We start from the raw sequence: 21,209 nt of genomic DNA, 5'->3' as shown, positions 1-21,209 counted from the left end.
GACAAGGGAAAGTCATGGGTGGCTCAGAACCAGAGTGTTATGAACCACACCATTGAGAACTGTACTTCAAATGACATTTGGGCTGGTGCTATTTGAGAATTATAGTTCATATGTGTTTACAGTTGGCACCTTGGCGAATTGTTTTGGATGGGAGGTTATCCAGATTGGGCAGCAGGTAGCCCAGGGGTTAGAGCATTGGACCAGTAACCTAAAGGTCTCTGGTTAGAACACTGGAGCCGACAAGGTGGAAAAATCTGTTGTTGTGCCCTAACCCCAATTGCTCCAGGGACACCACAAAAATGGCACCACCTTCCATCGTTGCTGAGTGGGTGGGGGACAGAAGATAGTTGAAGGCCGTCTGATAGCCATGACTGTGGTAGATGGAACTGTATTTCCCCCTAGAGGTAATACGCAGGACCATATCTGCGTTGTTAATTTTACATATCATTTTAAGATGTTGGCAGTTTAAATGTTAAGTAAATGTACCTTAGTTCTTATTGTTTTTGTCACTACTCATTAGGGTAGCAACTTGGATTGCCCTTTTTTTTAAATGTATAGTCACTTTGACACCACAAATAATTTGTTCATTCATATCCAGCTGAAAATGGCTCATGGAGCCCACATACATGTATCATACATCTTATTTGGGTTATGACTCCCCCACTTCTCTTCCCTGGAAGCCCCTGTATGATATCCACTGAATGGTGTGTATTCAGCCCACATGGTGGTGGTGAGTAAGTGGGGAGACAGACGGGTGTTACTGTTGACCCTTCACCAATGCAGTGCATATTTAGACTATATAAAAGCAACCCTCATAAATCACCTGTGGAGACAGAACAGGAAGCCACATATAAATGAGCTCAGTCTCACTGGTTTCACTGAGTTTACAGTGGCACTCACGTATGTAGCCATGAAGTGCTTTGAAAGGCTGGTCATGGCTCACATCAACACCATTATCCCAGAAACCCACTCCAATTTGCATACCACCCTAATATATACACAGATTACGCAATCTCTATTGCACTCCATACTGCCCTTTCACACCTGGACAAAAGGAACACCTATGTGAGAATGCTATTCATTGACTACAGCTCAGCGTTCAACAACATAGTGCCCTCAGAGCTCATCACTAAGCTAAGGATCCTGGGACTTAACACCTCCCTCTGCAACTGGATCCTGGACTTCCTGACGGGCCGCCCCCAAGTGGTAAGGGTAGTTAACAACACATCCGCCACGGTGATCCTCAACATGGGGGCCCCTCAGGGGTGCGTGCTCAGTCCCCTCCTGTACTCCCTGTTCACCCATGACTGCACTGTCAGGCACGACTCCAACACCATCATTAAGTTTGCCGATGACACAACAGTGGTAGGCCTGATCACTGACAACGACGAGATAGCCTATAGGGATGAGGTCAGAGACCTGGCCGTGAGGTGCCAGGACAGAAACCTCTCCCTCAACTTGATCAAGACAAAGAAGATGATTGTGGACTACAGGAAAAAAAGGACTGAGCACTCCCCCATTCTCATCAACGGGGCTGTAGTGGAGCAGGTTGAAAGCTTCAAGTTCCTTGGTGTCCACATCACCAACAAACTAACATGGTCCAAGCACACCAAGATAGTCGTGAAGAGGGCACGTCAAAACCTAATTCCCCCTCAGGAGACTGAAAAGATTTGGCATGGGTCCTCAGATCCTCAAAAGGTTCTACAGCTGCACCATCGAGAGCATCCTGACTGGTTGCATCACTGTCTGATATGGCAACTGCTCGACCTCGGACCGCATAGCACTACAGAGGGTAGTGCGTATGGCACTTGAAGAAACTTTCAAAGTTCTTGACATTTTCCAGATTGACTGACCTTCATGTCTTAAACTAATGATGGACTGTCCTTTCTCTTTGCTTATTTGAGTTGTTCTTGTCATAATAGGGACTTGGTCTTTTACCAAATAGGGCTATCTTCTGTATACCACCCCTACCTTGTCACAACACAACTGATTGGCTCAAATGCATTAAGAAGGAAAGACATTTCACAAATTAACTTTTAACAAAGCACACCTGTTAATTGAAATGCATTTCAGGTGACTACCTCATGAAGCTGGTTGAGATGGCACATGACAGCCCACTTTGAGCTTGCCGAAAGGCTCTCAGACCATCAGAAACAAGATTCTCTGTTCTGATGTTCCCAGCTGTTATCAACCCACTAATCAACTGTTCCCAGTCGTTATCAACCCACTAATCAACTGTTCCCGGCCGTATTCAACCCACTAATCAACTGTTCCCGGCCGTATTCAAACCACTAATCAACTGTTCCTAGCCGTTATCAACCCACTAAGCCACTACTTTTACAGAAATACTGTATACAATGTCTTCCTAAGCATTCTTCTTAAAATGGGAATAACTTTACAAACAATTGACAAAGACACTACATTTAAAGACATTGTTATAGTATAAGCTTCCCATGCTAATTTGTTAAATACAAATTATTGAATTGTACGGAGTGCCAGAAGAGTGAGGTATAAATCATTTTCACAGTGCCAGGCTATCTGGTGTGGTTTGGTGGCGTGGTGGATTGGTGGTCTGTGGTGGTGTGGTTTGGTGGTCTGTGGTGGTGTGGTTTGGTGGTCTGTGGTGGTGTGGTGGTTTGGTGGTCTGTGGTGGTGTGGTTTGGTGGTCTGTGGTGGTGTGGTTTGGTGGTGTGGTGGTCTGTGGTGTGGTGGTTTGGTGGTCTGTGGTGGTGTGGTGTGGTTTGGTGGTGTGGTGGTCTGTGGTGTGGTGGTTTGGTGGTCTGTGGTGGTGTGGTTTGGTGTGGTGTGGTGGTGTGAGTGGCAAAACTCTGAGAGATGTGTCAGATAGTGTGGTTTGGTGGTCTGTGGTGGTGTGGTTTGGTGGTCTGTGGTGGTGTGGTTTGGTGTGGTGGTGTGAGTGGCAAAACTCTTGAGAGATGTGTCAGATAGTGTGCCGTGTAGGATGTCTCTCCAGTAGCTGTAGGGACAGTTTACAGGAAGTCTGGCAGGGAAGGGCTGTCACCCACACACACAGGGAGCACATGGGACAATGTTTATAGGGAGGCCCTGTCCGTCACCATGGAGACCACCAGGGCCATTGTTGTTTTTAACTGCCATAAGAGGGAGGATTTATCTGCTCGGTGTTAGAGGAGAGAAAGAGAGTAGAGAGGAAGCAGGGTCGGACTATTAGCTACTTTAACCATTAATTCGTTCAGTAAAGATGCGCCTTACATGCAGTGTAGACGAAGCGAAGGGACCATAACCATTTCGTTTTTGTTTTGGAGGTTTGGAGTCTGTCTGTGTATGGGATTCTAAGTGTCACAGGGAGCGAGCGGTACATCACTCAAAGTAAGCTATAGCCTGTACATGGGGAGCTCTTCTTTTCCCTTTGGGCTCTGTTTGTGTGTTAAAACCGGTCCATAACGCCTCTCTCTGTGGAGTGGAACTCCCACGATGCATCTCATCATCTCATGTGTTTACCTGCCCAACACCCCCTTTCAGAAACAGGTGGCTTGTTCGAAAGAGAGAGCGGAGAGAGGAGAGCGAAGAGAGAGAGATAGCGAGACTAGAGAAGAGTCCCTTTAGCCAGCTGGTCCTGGGGGTCTGTTCACAAACACAACCGACCCCACAAAGCCCAAGGGCAGCAACACAATTAGATCCAACCAAATCATGAGAAAACAAAAAGATAATTACTTGACACATTGGAAAGAAAAAAAAATAATAACAGAAAACTGGAATGCTATTTGGCCCTACACAGAGAGTACACAGTGGCAGAAAACCTGACCACTGTGATTGACACACAATTAAGGAAAGCTTTGACTATGTACAGGCTCAGTGAGCATAGATTTGCTATTGAGAGAGGCTGCCATAGGCAGACCAGGCTCTCAAGAGAAGACAGGCTATGTGCACACTGCCCGCAAAATGAGGTGGAAACTGAGCTGCACATCCTAACCTCCTGCCAAATGAATGACCATATTAGAGACACATATTTCCCTCAAATTACCCAGATCCACAAAGAATTTGAAAACAAATCCAATTTTGATCAACTCCCATATCTACTGGGTGAAATACCAAGCCACACAATAGCCCTGTTAGTGTTTCCGAGGGATAGACTTAGTGACTTTGTCCAAACAGCGTCAGTCTTTAACGAAGTGTCGTGTTTAGTTCCTGGACAGGAGACGGGGATAGGAACCAAACAAACCCCAGCAGCGTCTTTCTTTAGCCGCAGCCAAAGACTTAACTTCCGTCAGTTCTGCCACAGAGGTAGAGCCAGGAATATTTAATGAAATGGCCATAAATGGCGACACCACTCCTGGCTGGCACTCTGTGGAGGGAAGTGGTGATAAATAAAGCCCAATGGTTAGAGGGATGGAGGGAGGGATGACGAAATTGAGGGAAGGAGGGAGCCACAGCAGGTTGGAGATTGCATCAAAACAAAGGGGCCTATTTTCTGTGCAGCGAGGTTAACATGAGAACACTGATAGACAGTAATGGACAGTCTGACTGTTACGATCTACTAGGTGTGGTGGGTGGAATCAGGCGCAGAGAGCAGGGTTCAGTCGTTTCTTCAGATTTATTCCCCAGCGCAACAAAAACAGTAACGCCAACACACAGGGCGTAAATAAGTTGCCAGTCCAAAACAACAACAGGACTAAACAGTCCGGAGAATAAATACAAGAATAAATCACACCATCAAAACACAGAGTAACAAAAACAAGCCTGCACAAATACCCAGCGGGCCTAGTGCCCCTAAATACCCTACAAACAAACCCTAATAAAAAACAGGTGTACCCAATTAACCAATAACCCAAAACAAACGGAAAGGGAATCGATGGCAGCTAATAGGCAGGCGACGACGACCGCCGAGCACCGCCCGAACAGGAAGAGGCACCATCCTCGGCGAGGTTCGTGACACTGACCCTGAACACTGTGTTTTACAGTGTGAGTAGTGACAAAGCAGGGAGTGCTTTAAGCAACTCTAAATGACTTTCAGGGTAAGAATTGCTTAGTTATTTACAGGGTAATGATCACCTAGTTATGTACAGGGTAATAATCACCTAGTTATGTACAGGGTAATAATCACCTAGTTATGTACAGGGTAATAATCACCTAGTTATGTACAGGGTAATAATCACCTAGTTATTTACAGGGTAATAATCACCTAGTTATGTACAGGGTAATAATCACCTAGTTATTTACAGGGTAAAAATCACCTAGTTATGTACAGGGTAATAATCACCTAGTTATTTACAAGGTAATAATCACCTAGTTATTTACAGGGTAATAATCACCTAGTTATGTGCAGGGTAATAATCACCTAGTTATGTACAGGGTAATAATCACCTAGTTATGTACAGGGTAATAATCACCTAGTTATGTACAGGGTAATAATCACCTAGTTATGTACAGGGTAATAATCACCTAGTAATGTACAGGGTAATAATCACCTAGTTATTTACAGGGTAATAAACACCTAGTTATGTACAGGGTAATAATCACCTAGTTATGTACAGGGTAATAATCACCTAGTTATGTACAGGGTAATAATCACCTAGTTATTTACAGGGTAATAAACACCTAGTTATGTACAGGGTAATAATCACCTAGTTATGTACAGGGTAATAATCACCTAGTTATGTACAGGGTAATAATCACCTAGTTATTTACAGGGTAATAAGCACCTAGTTATGTACAGGGTAATAATCACCTAGTTATGTACAGGGTAATAATCACCTAGTTATGTACAGGGTAATAATCACCTAGTAATGTACAGGGTAATAAACACCTAGTTATTTACAGGGTAATAATCGCCTAGTTATGTACAGGGTAATAATCACCTAGTTATTATTATTATTATTAGGCTGTTGAGCAAGACTTTCATACAAAAACATGAGTGTATTAGAGTCACTTATGACTGTGTGTGCCATATATTGTGTATTGAAGGCTGCATTTACAAAGGCAGACCACTTCTGATCTTTTTTTCACTCATTGGTCTTTTGACCAATCAGATCTGAAAAATCAGACAATTCTGAAGCCCTATTTTGATTGTCACTATTATTGCTATATTATACCATCACTGGATGAGGTTGCATATCAAAATATCTTCATACATTCCTCCTTATATTTATTGAATACCATCTCAGTAGCCAATTACACTTCTTAATAATAATAAACCATTGTGAATTACTTTAATGACTTTATTGGATTATTACAAATGTTTTAATTGTGTGAGTCCACATTTCTATATTTTTGGGGGTGCGGTCAAATCATGGGCTGGTGCTACCAACTGAAAAAGTGAATGGCACCAGGGGAAGGCGTTAATCTGGAGCCCTGACTATATGTACCATCAATCAGATCAGCTCTGAAAAATATCAGCCTATGTGTAACTTTGTTTGTGTGTATGTGGTTTATTGTGTTGTGTGTGTGTGTGGTCTCTCGGCCCTCCGGCCAGTACTGTTACTGTTAAACATCATCAGTACGGAGCATTGTGTTCCTTTGAGCTTCCTCCTGACTCCTACACACAAGCCTAAGACCACCATGTGTAATGCCAAACTTCGGCCAGGTGAACGCTACCTGCCCGAATGCATAGTGCCAACTGTAAAGTTTGGTGGATGAGGAATAATGGTCTGGGGCTGTTTGTCATGGTTAATCTAGGCCCCTTAGTCCTGCACAGAGCCCTGACCTCAACCCCAACGAACACCTTTGGGATGAATAGGAACGCCAACTGCGAGCCCGGCCAAATCGTCCAAAATCAGTTCCTGATCTCACTAATGCTCTTGTGGCTCAATGGAAACCAGTCCCCAAAGCAATGTTCCAACATCTAGTGGAAATCCTTCCCAGAAGAGTGGAGGCTGTTGCAGCAGCAAAGGGGGGACCAACTCCATATTAATGACCATGGTTTTGTAATTAGATGTTCGACGAGCATGTGTCCACATACTTTTGTATGTAGTGTATTTTGAGTACTTTTGTGAACCAAATGAATCATACAACAGTGACATTTTACTCTGGAGGATTTTCTACATTTTCCCAGTGGCAACGACCCAAAACACAGAAGTAAATCAACAACAGAATGGCTTCAACAGAAGAAAATATTCATTCAGGAGCGGCCCAGTCAGAGTCCTGACCTCAACCCGATTGAGATGCTGTGGCATGACCTCAAGAGAGCAGTTCACACCAGACATCCCAAGAATATAGCTGAACTGAAACAGTTTTGTAAAGAGGAACTGAAAAAAAATCCTCCTGACCGTTGTGCAGGTCTGATCCGCAACTACAGAAAACGTTTGGTTGAGGTTATTGCTGCCAAATAAGGGTCAACCAGTTATTAAATCCAAGAGTTCACATACTTTTTCTACCCTGCACTGTGAATGTTTACAAGGTGTGTTCAATAAACACATGAAAACGTATAATTGTTTGTGTGTTATTAGTTTAAACAGACTGTGTTTGTCTATTTTTGTGACCTAGATGAAGTTCAGATCAAATTATATGACCAATTTATGCAGAAATCCAGGTATTTACAAAGGCTTCACATACTTTTTCTTGCCACTGTAGGTGTACCTACCATAGGAGTACCCTCGAAGCGTACCATTGACTATGTACATACCCAGCGTGCGACCGAGCTGCAGGAGTTGTGACCCGGTTATGTTGTCGTAGTTGTGCCTAGGGGGGCAAGTGGGGGGGGGATGCTGTCACCTCCAGGTAGATGTTTGTTCCCCTGTGTGTTGAGGGTGTCAGGTTATTGTCCAGTTCTGGCATTTAGGTAACCACAGACTTGTACATGTCCCTGGGCCTGGAAATTGTTGATCTCCCCCTCTAGGATGGAGAATCTGTCATCGTTAAATCAAATCAAATCAAATTGTATTTGTCACATACACATGGTTAGCAGATGTTAATGCGAGTGTAGTGAAATGCTTGTGCTTCTAGTTCCGACAATCACCACTACAGATCATGCTTAAAATCAATGCTACAATACGTCCTTAAAATCAACGCTACAGGTCGTTCTTAAATCAACGCTACAGGTCCTTCTTAGATCAACGCTACAGGTCGTTCTTAAATCAACATTACAGGTCATTCTTAAATCAACACTACAGGTCGTTCTTAAATCAACGCTACAGGTCATTCTTAAATCAACGCTACAGGTCATTCTTAAATCAACACTACAGGTCATTCTTAAATCAACGCTACAGGTCATTCTTAAATGAACGCTACAGTTCGTCCTTAAAATCATTACTACAGGTCGTTCTTAAAATCAACGCTACAGGTCATTCTTAAATCAACGCTACAGGTCATTCTTAAATCAACGCTACAGGTCGTTCTTAAATCAACACTACAGGTTGTTCTTAAATCAACACTACAGGTCGTTCTTAAATCAACATTACAGGTCATTCTTAAATCAACACTACAAGTCGTTCTTAAATCAACACTACAGGTCATTCTTAAATCAACATTACAGGTCATTCTTAAATCAACACTACAGGGCGCTCTTAAATCAACACTACAGGTCGTTCTTAAATCAACAATTCAGGTCGTTCTTAAATCAATGCTATTGGTCATTCTTAAATCAACACTACAGGTAGTCCTTAAAATCAACACTACAGGTCATTCTTAAATCAATGCTACAGGTCGTTCTTCAATCAACACTACAGCTTGTTCATAAATCAACACTACAGGTCGTTCTTAAATCAACATTACAGGTCGTTCTTAAATCAACATTACGGGTTGTTCTTAAGTCAACACTACAGGTCATTCTTAAATCAACATTACAGGTTATTCTTAAATCAACATTACAGGTCGTTCTTAAATCAACACTACGGGTTGTTCTTAAGTCAACACTACAGGTCGTTCTTAAATCAACACTACGGGTTGTTCTTAAGTCAACACTACAGGTCATTCTTAAATCAACATTACAGGTTATTCTTAAATCAACATTACAGGTCATTCTTAACTCAACATTACAGGTTATTCTTAAATCAACATTACAGGTCGTTCTTAAATCAACACTACGGGTTGTTCTTAAATCAACATTACAGGTCGTTCTTAAATTAACGCTACAGTTCGTCCTTAAAATCATTGCTACAGTTCGTTCTTAAAATCATTGCTACAGTTCGTTCTTAAAATCATTGCTACAGTTCGTTCTTAAAATCATTGCTACAGTTCGTTCTTAAAATCATTGCTACAGTTCGTTCTTAAATCAACTCTACAGGTCATTCTTAAATCAACACTACAGGTCATTCTTAAATCAACACTACAGGTCATTCTTAAATCAACTCTACAGGTCATTCTTAAATCAACACTACAGGTCATTCTTAAATCAACACTACAGGTCATTCTTAAATCAACTCTACAGGTCATTCTTAAATTAACGCTATAGGTTGCTATCAGCCAGCCTTGTATCCACCTTCTTGCTTAGTGAATTTATAGCAGCCATTAGGTCATTTTGATTAGGTTCTGTGGGGAACTCTTGGGAGCTAGCATCTACAGCTAACTCCTCATGGGTCGGCGATGTTGAAATCTCATTAAAATGATCTTGTTTAGCACCCCCTTTTTTGGTGCCTTTTTGTCATGTTTATTCTTAAATGAACGCTACAGGTCGTTCTTAAATCAACACTACAGGTCATTCTTAAATCAACACCACAGGTCGCTCTAAAATCAACACTACAGGTTGTTCTTAAGTCAACGTTACAGTTCGTTCTTAAATCAACATTACAGGTCGTTCTTAAATCAACACTACAGGTCGTTCCCAGATGATGCAGTTCGTCACCTTGTGAACCAACATTATAGGTCGTTCTTAAAAGCTACTTTTGTCTTCTATTCTGGCATCAAGTTATGTACTACTTAGTATGCATGTCCAATATGTTGCTTCATTGTAAGTAGTGTGCAAGTACTGACGTTGGAACAAGTGCATGCCAAGTTTCCCATGCATCTATGCCCGCTGGCACCATGCTACAGGTCTCCGTATCAGCTGCCTTACCCTACAGAAGATGCCATGCCCTGCCAGCAGCAGTCCTACGTTACCGGGTGAGGTGGGGTAACTGGGTAACCACTGGTTAACCTAAGGAACACAGGCAACAGATGCGAGAGGTGTGAAATCATCTTGATTGGCCCTCAAGGGTGTTCCTTAGTATAGGCACACACGTGCTACTGTACTAAACACACTCTCCTGTAAAAACATCCTTGAATGCACACAATAACCTATCTTGAACAGACGACAGTGCATTCGGAAAGTATGAAGACCCCTTGACTTTTTCCAAATTTTGTTAGGTTACTGCATTATTCAAAATTTGATTAAATATTTATTCCCCCTCATCAATCTACACACAATTCCCCATAATGACAAAGCAAAAACAGGCTTTTACAAATGTTAGCAAATGTATTAAAAATCTAAAACTGAAATATTACACTTGCATACGGTACCAGTCAAAATTTGGACACACCTACTCATTCAAGTTGTTTTTTTTTCATCTTTTCTACAATGTAGAATAATAATGAAGACATCAAAACTATGAAATAACACATGTAGCAACCAACAAAGTGTTAAACAAATCAAGATATATTTGAGATTTGAGATTCTTCAAAGTAGCCACTCTTTGCCTTGATGACAGCTTTGCACACTCATGCCATTCTCTCAACCAGCTTCATGAGGTCACCTGGAATTCATTTCACTTAACAGGTGTTCCTTGTTAAACGTTCATTTGTGGAATGTCTTTCCTTTGAGCCAATGCATTTGAGCCGATCAGTTGTGTTGTGACAAGTTAGGGGTGGTATACAGAAGATATCCCTGTTTGGTAAAATACCAAGTTATGGAAAGAACAGCTCATTATTACTTTAAGACATGAAGGACAGTCAATACGGACATTTTCAAGAACTTTGAAAGTTTCTTCAAGTGTAGTCGCAAAAACCATCGAGCGCTATGATGAAACTGGCTCTCATGAGGATCGCCACAGAAAAGGAAGACACAGAGTTACGTCTGCTGCAGAGGATACGTTCATTAGAGTTACCAGCCTCAGAAATTGCAGCCCAAGTAAATGCTTCACAGAGTCCAAGTAACAGTCACATCACAACATCAACTGAGGAGACTGTGTGAATCAGGCCTTCATGCAAGAAAGCACTACTAAAGGACACCAATAATAAAAAGAGACTTGCTTGGGCCAAGAGACACAACCAATGGACATTAGACCAGTGGAAATCCTTCGGTCTGATGAGTCCAAATTTGAAGTTTTTGGTTCCAACCGCCGTGTCTTTGTGAGACGCAGAGTAGGTAAATGGATGATCTCCGCATGTGTGGTTCCCAACGTGAAGCATGGGGGAAGAGGTGTGATGTGGTGCCGTGCTTTGCTGGTGACACTGTTGGTCATGTATTTAGAATGCAAGGCTCACTTAACCAGCATGGCTACGACAGCATTCTGTAGCGATACACCATCCCGTCAGGTTTGCGATTAGTGGGACTATAATTTGTTTTTCAACAGGACAATGACCCAAAACACCTCCAGGCTGTATAAGGGCTATTTGACCAAGACGGAGAGTGATGGATTGCTGCATTAGATGACCTGGCCTCCACAATCACTGACCTCAACCCAATTCAGGTAGTATGGGATGAGATAGACCACTGAGTGAAGGAAAAGCAGCATATGTGTGATCTCCTTCAGGACTTTTGGATAATCATTCCAGGTGAAGCTGGTGGAGAGAATTACAAGAGTGTGCAGAGCTGTCATCATGGCATAGGATGGCTACTTTGAATAATCTTTATTTTGGTTTGTTTAACACTTTTTTTGTTTACTACATGATTACTTTCATAGTTTTTATATATTTTATCCTAAATTTTAGAAAATGGTAAAAATAAAGAAAAACCCTGAATGACTAGGTGTGTCCAAACTTTTGATTGCTACTTTAATTATTCAGACCCTTTAGTCAGTACTTTGTTGAAGCACCTTTGGCAGTGTTTACAGTCAAGTGTCTTCTTGGGTATGATGCTACAAGGTTGGCACACCGGTATCTGGGGAGTTTCTCCCATTCTTCTCTGCAAATCCTCTCAAGCTCTGTCAAGTTGGATGTGGAGTGTCCCTGCACAGTTATTTTCATAGATGCTCGATCGGGTTCATGCCTGGGCTCTGGCTGGGCCACTCAACTACATTCAGAGACTTGTCCCTAAGCCACTCCCGGATTGTGTTGGCAGTGTGCTTAGGGTTGTTGTCCTGTTGGAAAGTGAACCTTCGCCCCAGTCTTAGGTCCTGAATGCTCTGGAGCAGGTTTTCATCAAGGATCTCTATGTGCGTTGCGCCGTTCATAATTTATTAGATCCTGACAAGTATCCCAGTCCCTGCTGCTGAAAAACATCCCCACAGCATGATGCTGCCACCACCATTCTTCACATAGAGATGGTGCTAGGTTTCCTACAGACACGACGCTTGGCATTCAGGCCAAAGAGTTCAGTCTTGGTTTCATCAGACCAGAGAATCTTCTTTCTTATGGTCTGACCAAGGTCCTTCTCCCCCGATTGCAGAGTTTGGCCGGGTGGCTAGCTCTAGGAAGAGTCTTGGTGGTTCCAAACTTCTTCCATTTAAGAATCCCCAAGCTGACAAGGTAAAAACCTGTCGTTCTGCCCCTGAACGAGGCAGTTCCCTGGTAGGCTGTCATTGTAAATAAGAATTTGTTCTTAACTGACTTGCCTAGTTAAATAAAGGTTAAATAAAAAATACAAATTAAGGATGGTGGAAGCCACTGTGTTCATGGGGACCTTCAATGCTGCAGACATTTTTTGGTACTCTTCCCCAGATCTGTGCCTCGACACAATCCTGTCTCTGAGCTCTACGGACAATTCCTTTGACCTCATGGCTTGCTTTTTGCTTTGACATGCACTGTCAACTGTGGGACCTTACATAGACAGGTGTGTGCCTTTCCAGATCATGTCCAATCAATTGAATTTGCCATGGGTAGACTCTAATCAAGTTCTAGAAACATCTCAAGGATGATCAACGGAAACAGGATGCACCTGAGCTCAGTTTCAAGTCTCATAGCAAAGTGTCTAAATAATTATGTAAATAAGGTATCTCAGTATTTTTTTTATTTTTGTGAGTTTGCAAAAAATGTTAAAAACCTAAGTTTGCTTTTTCATTATGGGGTATTATCAAATCTAATCATATCAAACTTTATTTGTCACATGCACCGAAATACAATAAGTGTAGACCTTACTGTGAAATGCTTACTTACAAGCCCTTAACCAATAGTGCAGTTCAAGAAGAGTTAAAGAAAATATTTACCAAATAAACTATAAAATAATAATAAAAAGAAACACAATTCCATAACAATAATGAGGCTATATACAGAGGGTACTGGTACCGAGTCAGTGTGCGGGGGTAGAGGTTAGAGGTAATTTGTACATGTAGGTAGGGGTGACGTGACTATGTATTAGAGGTTGACCGATTAATCGGAATGGCCGATTAATTAGGGCCGATATCAAGTTTTCATAACAATCGGTAATCTGTATTTTTGGACACCGGTCATTGCTGATTACGTTGCACTCCACGAGGAGACTGCGTGGCAGACTGACTACCTGTTATGCGAGTGCATCAAGGAGCCAAGATTACCTAGCATTAAACGTATCTTATAAAAAACAATCAATCTAAACATAATCACTAGTTAACTACACATGGTAGATGATATTACTAGTTTATCTAGCTTGTCCCGCGTTGCATATAATCGATGCAGTGCCTGTTAATTTATTATTAAATCACAGCCTACTTCGCCAAATGGGTGATTTAACAAGCGCATTCGTGAAGAAATGCACTGTCGTTGCACCAATGTTTTCCTAACCGTAAACATCAACGCCTTTCTTAAAATCAATACACAAGTATATATTTTTAAACCTGAATATTTAGTTAATATTGCCTGCTAACATGAATTTCTTTTAACTAGGGAAATTGTGTCACTTCTCTTGCATTCTGTGCAACAGAGTCAGGGTATATGCAGCAGTTCCGAACTGTGTGAAGACTATTTCTTCCTAACAAAGACAGCCAACTTCGCCAAACGGGGGATGATTTAACAAAAGCACGTTTGCGAAAATAGCACAATCGTTGCATGAATGTACCTAACCATAACATCAATGCCTTTCTTAAAATCAATACACAGAAGTATATGTTTTTAAACCTGCATATTTAGTTAAAATAAATTCATGTTAGCGGGCAATATTAAACTAGGGAAATTGTGCCACTTCTTTTGCGTTCATTGCACGCAGAGTCAGGGTACAGTGGGGAGAACAAGTATTTGAAACACTGCCGATTTTGCAGGTTTTCCTACTTACAAAGCATGCAGAGGTCTGTAATTTGTATCATAGGTACACTTCAACTGTGAGAGACGGAATCCAAAAATCCAGAAAATCACATTGTATGATTTTTAAGTAATTTATTTGCATTTTATTGCATGACATAAGTATTTGATACACCAGAAAAGCAGAACTTAATATTTGGTACATAAACCTTTGTTTGCAATTACAGATATCATAAGTTTCCAGGAGTTCTTGACCAGGTTTGCACACACAGCAGCAGGGATTTTGGCCCACTCCTCCATACAGACCTTATCCAGATCCTTCAGGTTTCGGGGCTGTCCCTGGGCAATATGGACTTTCAGCTCCCTCCAAAGATTTTCTATTGGGTTCAGGTCTGGAGACTGGCTAGGCCACTCCAGGACCTTGGGATGCTTCTTACGGAGCCACTCCTTAGTTGCCCTGGCTGTGTGTTTCGGGTCGTTGTCATGCTGGAAGACCCATCTTCAATGCTCTTACTGAGGGAAGGAGGTTGTTGGCCAAGATCTTGCGATACATGGCCCCATCCATCCTCCCCTCATTACGGTTCTGTCGTCCTGTCCCCTTTGCAGAAAAACATCCCCAATGAATGATGTTTCCACCTCCATGCTTCACGGGTGGGATGGTGTTCTTGGGGTTGTACTCATCCTTCTTCTTCCTCCAAACACGGCGAGTGGAGTTTAGACCAAAAAGCTCTATTTTTGTCTCATCAGACCACATGACCTTCTCCCATTCCTCCTCTGGATCATCCAGATGGTCATTGGCAAACTTCAGTCGGGCCTGGACATGCACTGGCTTGAGCAGGGGGACATTGCGTGCGCTGCAGGATTTTAATCCATGACGGCGTAGTGTGTTACTAATGGTTTTCTTTGAGACTGTGGTCCCAGCTCTCTTCAGGTCAGTGACCAGGTGCTGCCGTGTAGTTCTTGACTGATCCCTCACCTTCCTCATGATCATTGATGCCCCACGAGGTGAGATCTTCCATGGAGCCCCAGACTGAGGGTGATTGACCTGATTCTTGAACTTCTTCCATTTTCTAATAATTGCACCAACAGTTGTTGCCTTCTCACCAAGCTGCTTGTCTATTGTCCTGTAGCCCATCACAGCCTTGTGCAGGACTACAATTTGTATCCCTTATGGGGCATGTTCGGCCACCTTTTTCTGTAGTCCACAATCAGCTCCTTTGTCTTGCTCACATTGAGGGAGAGGTTGTTGTCATGGCACCACACTGCCAGTTCTCTGACCTCCTCCTATAGGCTGTCTCGTTGTTGTCGGTGATCAGGCCAACCACTGTTGTGTCATCAGCAAACTTATCGATGGTGTTGGAGTCGTGTTTGGCCACTCAGTTGTGGGTGAACAGGGAGTACAGGAGGAAACTAAGTACACACCCCTGAGGGGCCCCAGTGTTGAGGATCAGCGTGGCAGATGTGTTGTTGCCTACCCTTGCCACCTGGGGGTGGCCCGTCAAAGTCCAGGATCCAGTTGCAGAGGGAGGTGTTTAGTCCCAGGGTCCTTAGCTTATTGAGGAGCTTCGTGGGCACTATGTTATTGAACGCTGAGCTGTGGTCAATGAACATAATTCTCACATAGGTGTTCCTTTTGTCTAGGTGGGAAAGGGTAGTTTGGAGTGCTGTTGAGATTGCATCATCTGTGAATCTGTTGGGGCGGTATAAGAATTGGAGTGGGTGTGATTGGGTGTGGGTGTGGAGTGGGTTGATGTGAGCCATGACGAACCTTTCAAAGCACCTCATGGCTACCGACTTCATGGCTACCGAGGGTGGTAATCATTTAGGCAGGTTACCTTCGCTTCCTTGGGCACAGGGACTATGGTGGTCTGCTTGAAACATGTTGGTATTACAGACTATGTCAGGGAGAGGTTGAAAATCTCTGTGAAGACACTTGTCAGTTGGTTCACGCATGCTTTGAGTACACGTCCTGGTAATCCATCTGGCAGCGGCTGTGTGAATGTTTACCTGTTAAAAGATCTTGCTCACATCGACTACCGAGAGCGTTATCTTGCAGTCATCCAGAACACGTGGTGCTCTTGTGCATTCTTCAGTGTCTGAGGGCATAGCAGGATTTCTTATAGGCGTTCGGATTAGTGTCCCACTTCTTGAAAGTGGCAGCTCTAGCCTTGAGCCCAATGCGGATGTTGACTTCTGGTTGGGATATGCACGTACGGTCACTGTGGGGGGGAGGTCATCGATGCACTTACTGATGAAGTCGGTGACATAGGTGGTATACTCCTCAATGCCATTGGATGAATCCCAGAACATATTCCAGGCTGTGCTAGCAAAACAGTCCTGTAGTGTAGCATCCGCACCATCCAACCACTTACGTATTGAGCGAGTCACTGGTTCTTCCTGCTTTAGTTTTTTCTTGTAAGCAGGAATCTGGAGGATTGAATTATGGTCGGTTTTGCCAAATGGAGGGCAGGGTAGAGCTTTGTATACGTCTCTGTGTGTGGAGAAAAGGTGGTCTAGAGTTTTTTTCCCTCTGGTTGCACATGTGACATGTTGATAAAAATTTGGTAAAACTGATTTAAGTTTGCCTATATTAAAGTCCCTGGCCACTAAGAGCACCGCTTCTAGATGAGCATTTTCTTATTTGCTTATGTTATGGCACTATAGAGTTTGTTGAGTGCGGTCTTAGTGCCAGCATCGGTCTGTGGTGGTAAATAGATGGCTACGAATAATATAGATGAGAACTCTCTTGGTAGATAGTGTGGTCTACAGCTTATCATAAGGTACTCTACCTCATGCGAGCAGTACCTCAAGACTTCTTTAGTATTAGACATTGCATACCAGCTGTTATTGACAAAAAGACACACATCCCCACGCCTCATCTTACCAGATGTAGCTTCTCTGTTCTGCCGGTGCATTGAAAATCCCTCCAGCTCGATATTGTCCGTGCCGTCATTCGGCATTTCTTCACACAAATGACAAGGATCTGGGCCTGTTCACGGGAGAGCAGTATATCTTTCTCGTCACTCGTTAAAGGAAAAAGCTTCTTCCAGTCCATGGTGAGTAATCCCAGTTCTGATGTCCAGAAGTTATTTTCGGTCATAAGAGACGGTAGCAGCAACATTATGTACAAAATAAGTTAATAAACAAGTTACAAACAACGCAAAAAAATGAACAAAATAGCATAATTGATTATGGGCATGTAAAACTTCAGCATCCTCTTCTGCGCCATTTTAACAACTGTATAGTTGGATGAGGAACATTTTTTATTCAATTAAATCAATTTTAGAATAAGGCTGTAATGTAACAAAATGTGGAAAAAGTCAAGGGGTCTGAATACTTTCTTAATGGACTGTATATGCTCACTGATGCCTACTGAAACACACACGGACACAGGGACACATGGACACAGCCGTGCCTGTCATCTACTGTAGTAAGTGGCTGCCAGCCTTTCTGACCTCTGACCTCACCAGAGTAGAGTAGAGCAGGGCTCTCAGACAGATAGTCAGGTTGAAGTTCATCAAAGCCAGAGCCATCTCTCTATCCCTTCTGTCATATCCACCCTACACACACAATATTTCTTAGTTTTGTCACGTTGTTGGTGAGAACACCAGACTGACTGTCTGTAAGTTACTCAGTATCCCTGACCCTGGCTAGAGAGAAGGTTTACAATACTGTGTTTCCTGAGAAATGTGATCATAGAGAGGACGTCAGGAAAGTGTGCTGCAGGAAAGTGTGCTGCTGGGGGAAGAGTAGGAAGGAGAGAGGGAGATATAGAGAGATAGAAGGGAAAGGAAGCTGCTACGGTGTCACCAGCCCAAATACATCTGATTACCGGCTCTTCTCTGAGGCAGCTGACTGTCCCTCATTCTCCCTTCTCCTCTCTTCCCTCTCTCTTTCTGCTCTCTCTCTTTCCCCCCTCTCTTGCCTCTCAATTCAATTCAAGGGGCTTTATTGGCATGGGAAACATGTGTTAACATTGCCAAAGCAAGTGAGGTTGATAATATACAAAAGTGAAATAAACAACTCTCCCTCTCTCTTTCTCCTCTCTTCCCGGCCTCTCTCCTCTCTCTCCCTCTCTCCTTCTCCTCTAGCCCCCCCCCCTTACCTCAATCCTCTCCTCTGTTTGCTGATTACAGCTGGGTGTGTGTTTTGTTCTGTCTCTGTAATTGTATGCTTATAAAAGTCAGATTTCTCCTCTTGAATTTAAACCAAGAGGCTTCAAAGTGAGAGGCTCCATTACTGAGGAGTTATCAAACAGGGCTGTGCTGTGGATACTAGACCAGATCCAGACCATTCAGACACACACACACACAGAGAGACAGACACACACACACAACATACACACACTGTCCTGAACCTGAAGGCTGTCTCCAGCCCCTCAGAGCGGGACATGAACAAAACAGACCATTTCAAACCTGAATGCACGCCCACTACAAAATCCAGTAGCCCTGAAGTCTACTCAAAAAAAGAGAGCGACGTTCAAGAGACAATGTTTTAATATTCACCACAGTGTCCAACTGACTCCTGAGCTTTGACTCACTCCTCTGCTGGCGAACAAAGGTCTGGGGAGCTGGCTAGGTCTCCCAGACGACACCTTAGTGAAGTGAATAATGTTCACAATCCTGTCTAAGTGTTTCCCCTGGCTGTAATGGAATGAGTTCTCTTCATTATTACAGCCGTTACATTCTGACACCATGCCACTGTGCTGTGCCCCTTTTGATGTGCCACTGTGCGGTGCCCCTGTAATTTGCCCCTGTGATTTGCCCCAATGATGTGCCACTGTGCTGTGTCCGTGTGATGTGCTTCTGTGATTTGCCCCAATGATGTGCCACTGTGCTGTGTCCCTGTGATGTGCTTCTGTGATTTGCCCCAATGATGTGCCACTGTGCTGTGTCCCTGTGATGTGCTTCTGTGATGTGCCCCAATGATGTGCCACTGTGCTGTGTCCCTGTGATGTGCTTCTGTGATGTGCCCCTGTGATGTGCTTCTGTGATGTGCCCCTGTGGATGGATTCTGAAATCTTAGATTTTTAAGTAGCCAATGTCACTAGGTGAGTGGATGGTAGCAATTAGACACCTCAAACTTAGCAATAGTGGTTACCTTGAATGAATGAATACTGATCTGAAGAGTTGACGTAGCAATCCTTTGTATCTTGTTTGGTGTTTCTTGCATTGGTTTGATTGTGGTTAGAACCGTGAGTTCTTCCACCATGCACACATACACTATACTTTCAAACAGCATACGTGTGTTTGTAGATCCCCTGATGTGTTCACCATTTATCTACCCTTGGTGGTCTGGAGTGTACACCCAAATGTGCTCCAACACCATATATACTGTAGTGCACTTCTTTAGACCAGGGTCATATGAGTGCACTAGAGAATAGAGGGAATTGGGATGCAGTGTGTGTGTGGAGGGGCACTGTGGCACTCAGGGCTCAACCCAACAGGAGGGCCCCTGGGCCCTTTGTGTCTCCAGCTACAGATGGATTAAAGGCCCTGTTTAAATCTTCAGACCCCTCCTCTAGCTGCTGCTGTGCCCATCAGTTTCTCTTCACCACTTGAATTACCTGCACAGAGCTGGGTAACTGTCAGCCATTACGGTGCAGACAGTCATACTGTGGCAGATGGCAGCAGGAGTGAATGAGGAGTGTAGTGGGCCTCTGGGGTAATAGCAGTCATTCTCTATTGACAGATTCATTCAGATGATTTGACCTTCGAATGTGTATTTTAAAACAAAAATTATTATATTATATGTCATGCAATGATGTTTCTCTAGTGTGATGACTAATCATTCAAATGTCCCTTTCTCTCTCTTTTCATCCTTCTCTGCCCCTCCCTCCTCCCTTCCCCCTCCATCCCTCCTCCACACTCCCCTTCCTCCCTTGTCCCCCTTCTCCCTTGCTCCCTCTCTCCCTCCTCCTCCTCCTGCTCCCTGCCTTCTCCTCTTGCCTCCTCCCTTCTCCCCTCTCCCCCTCGCTACCTACCCCTCCCCTCCCTCCTCCCTCCCTCCCTTTCCACCCTTCTCCCTCTCCCTCCTCCATCCATTCTCCCCCATCCCTCCATCTCCCTCCCACCTCCTCTCCCTTCTTCCTTCCTTCCTTCCTCCCCCCTCCTCCTCCCCCCTCCCTGCTATAGATGGTTGTTCTGATGAACCCCATGGAGGATCCAGATAATATCCTGCGTGCTAACCGTTCCCGGGAGAAGACCTATATGTTCGACGTTGCATTTGACTGCTCAGCCAACCAGGAAGAGGTGTACAGAGCCACGACCAAGGGCCTGATCGAAGGCCTCATATCCGGCTACAACGCCACTGTTTTTGCCTACGGACCCACAGGTTTGTCATAGCTGCCCTATCCTCTATTCTAATTGCGGGTGTGTGTGTGTGTCCTCTGTCCCTGTGTGTGTTGTCCTCAGGACTGGTCTAAGCCTTTATTTACCACCCACTGGGCACCAGGGCTGGTCTAAGCCTCTATCTACCACCCACTGGGCGGCAGGGGAGAACTAAGCCTCTATTTACCACCCACTGGGCACCAGGGGAGAACTAAGGCTCTATCGACCAAACAATGGGCGGCAGAGGAGAACAATACCCAGGAAATAACCAGCCTGGGGGTTGATGATCCTGACCACATGCCTTTTAATCCATGGTCATCTCTTGTTATGTATTTATCTAATTTCAGCGGTAAATTCAAACTCATAATCATGTAGTACAATCTTCCTTTTCCACTGTTTGATTAATGTGGTGGTTCTAGATTCTAATTAGTCTGATATGTTACCATGGGAACTGGGAATAGGTGTTGTGTGCTTTCTCTCATTTTGCTTTTAATGGGAAGACAGGAAATGATGTCATAGGTTGCACCAGACTGCTGAGATGCAGGGCTCAGACAGACCGTCAGACATCTTCTCCTCCATCCCTTCCTCCTTCCCTCCCTCCTTTCTTCCTCCTGTCTGTCT

At 43.7% G+C, this 21,209-nt stretch overlaps 1 protein-coding gene across 2 annotated transcripts in view; it reads left to right on the top strand.

Annotated features, from left to right (window-relative positions):
* LOC110503027 (kinesin-like protein KIF19) overlaps window positions 1-21,209 on the top strand; it is a 76,325-nt gene that overhangs the window by 14,757 nt on the left and 40,359 nt on the right. For both annotated transcript variants that reach the window (XM_036960747.2, XM_036960746.2), the window contains exon 3: window positions 20,394-20,592. In XM_036960747.2, the coding sequence (XP_036816642.2) occupies window positions 20,394-20,592 (199 nt within the window). The remainder of the gene's footprint in view (window positions 1-20,393; window positions 20,593-21,209) is intronic.

Source organism: Oncorhynchus mykiss, chromosome 23 (genome assembly GCF_057628025.1).
Source record: "Oncorhynchus mykiss isolate SJ-2025 chromosome 23, ASM5762802v1, whole genome shotgun sequence".
Classification (NCBI taxonomy): domain Eukaryota; kingdom Metazoa; phylum Chordata; class Actinopteri; order Salmoniformes; family Salmonidae; genus Oncorhynchus; species Oncorhynchus mykiss.
Note: the sequence above shows the minus strand (reverse complement) of the source record. Positions and strands in the feature narration are given on the sequence as shown.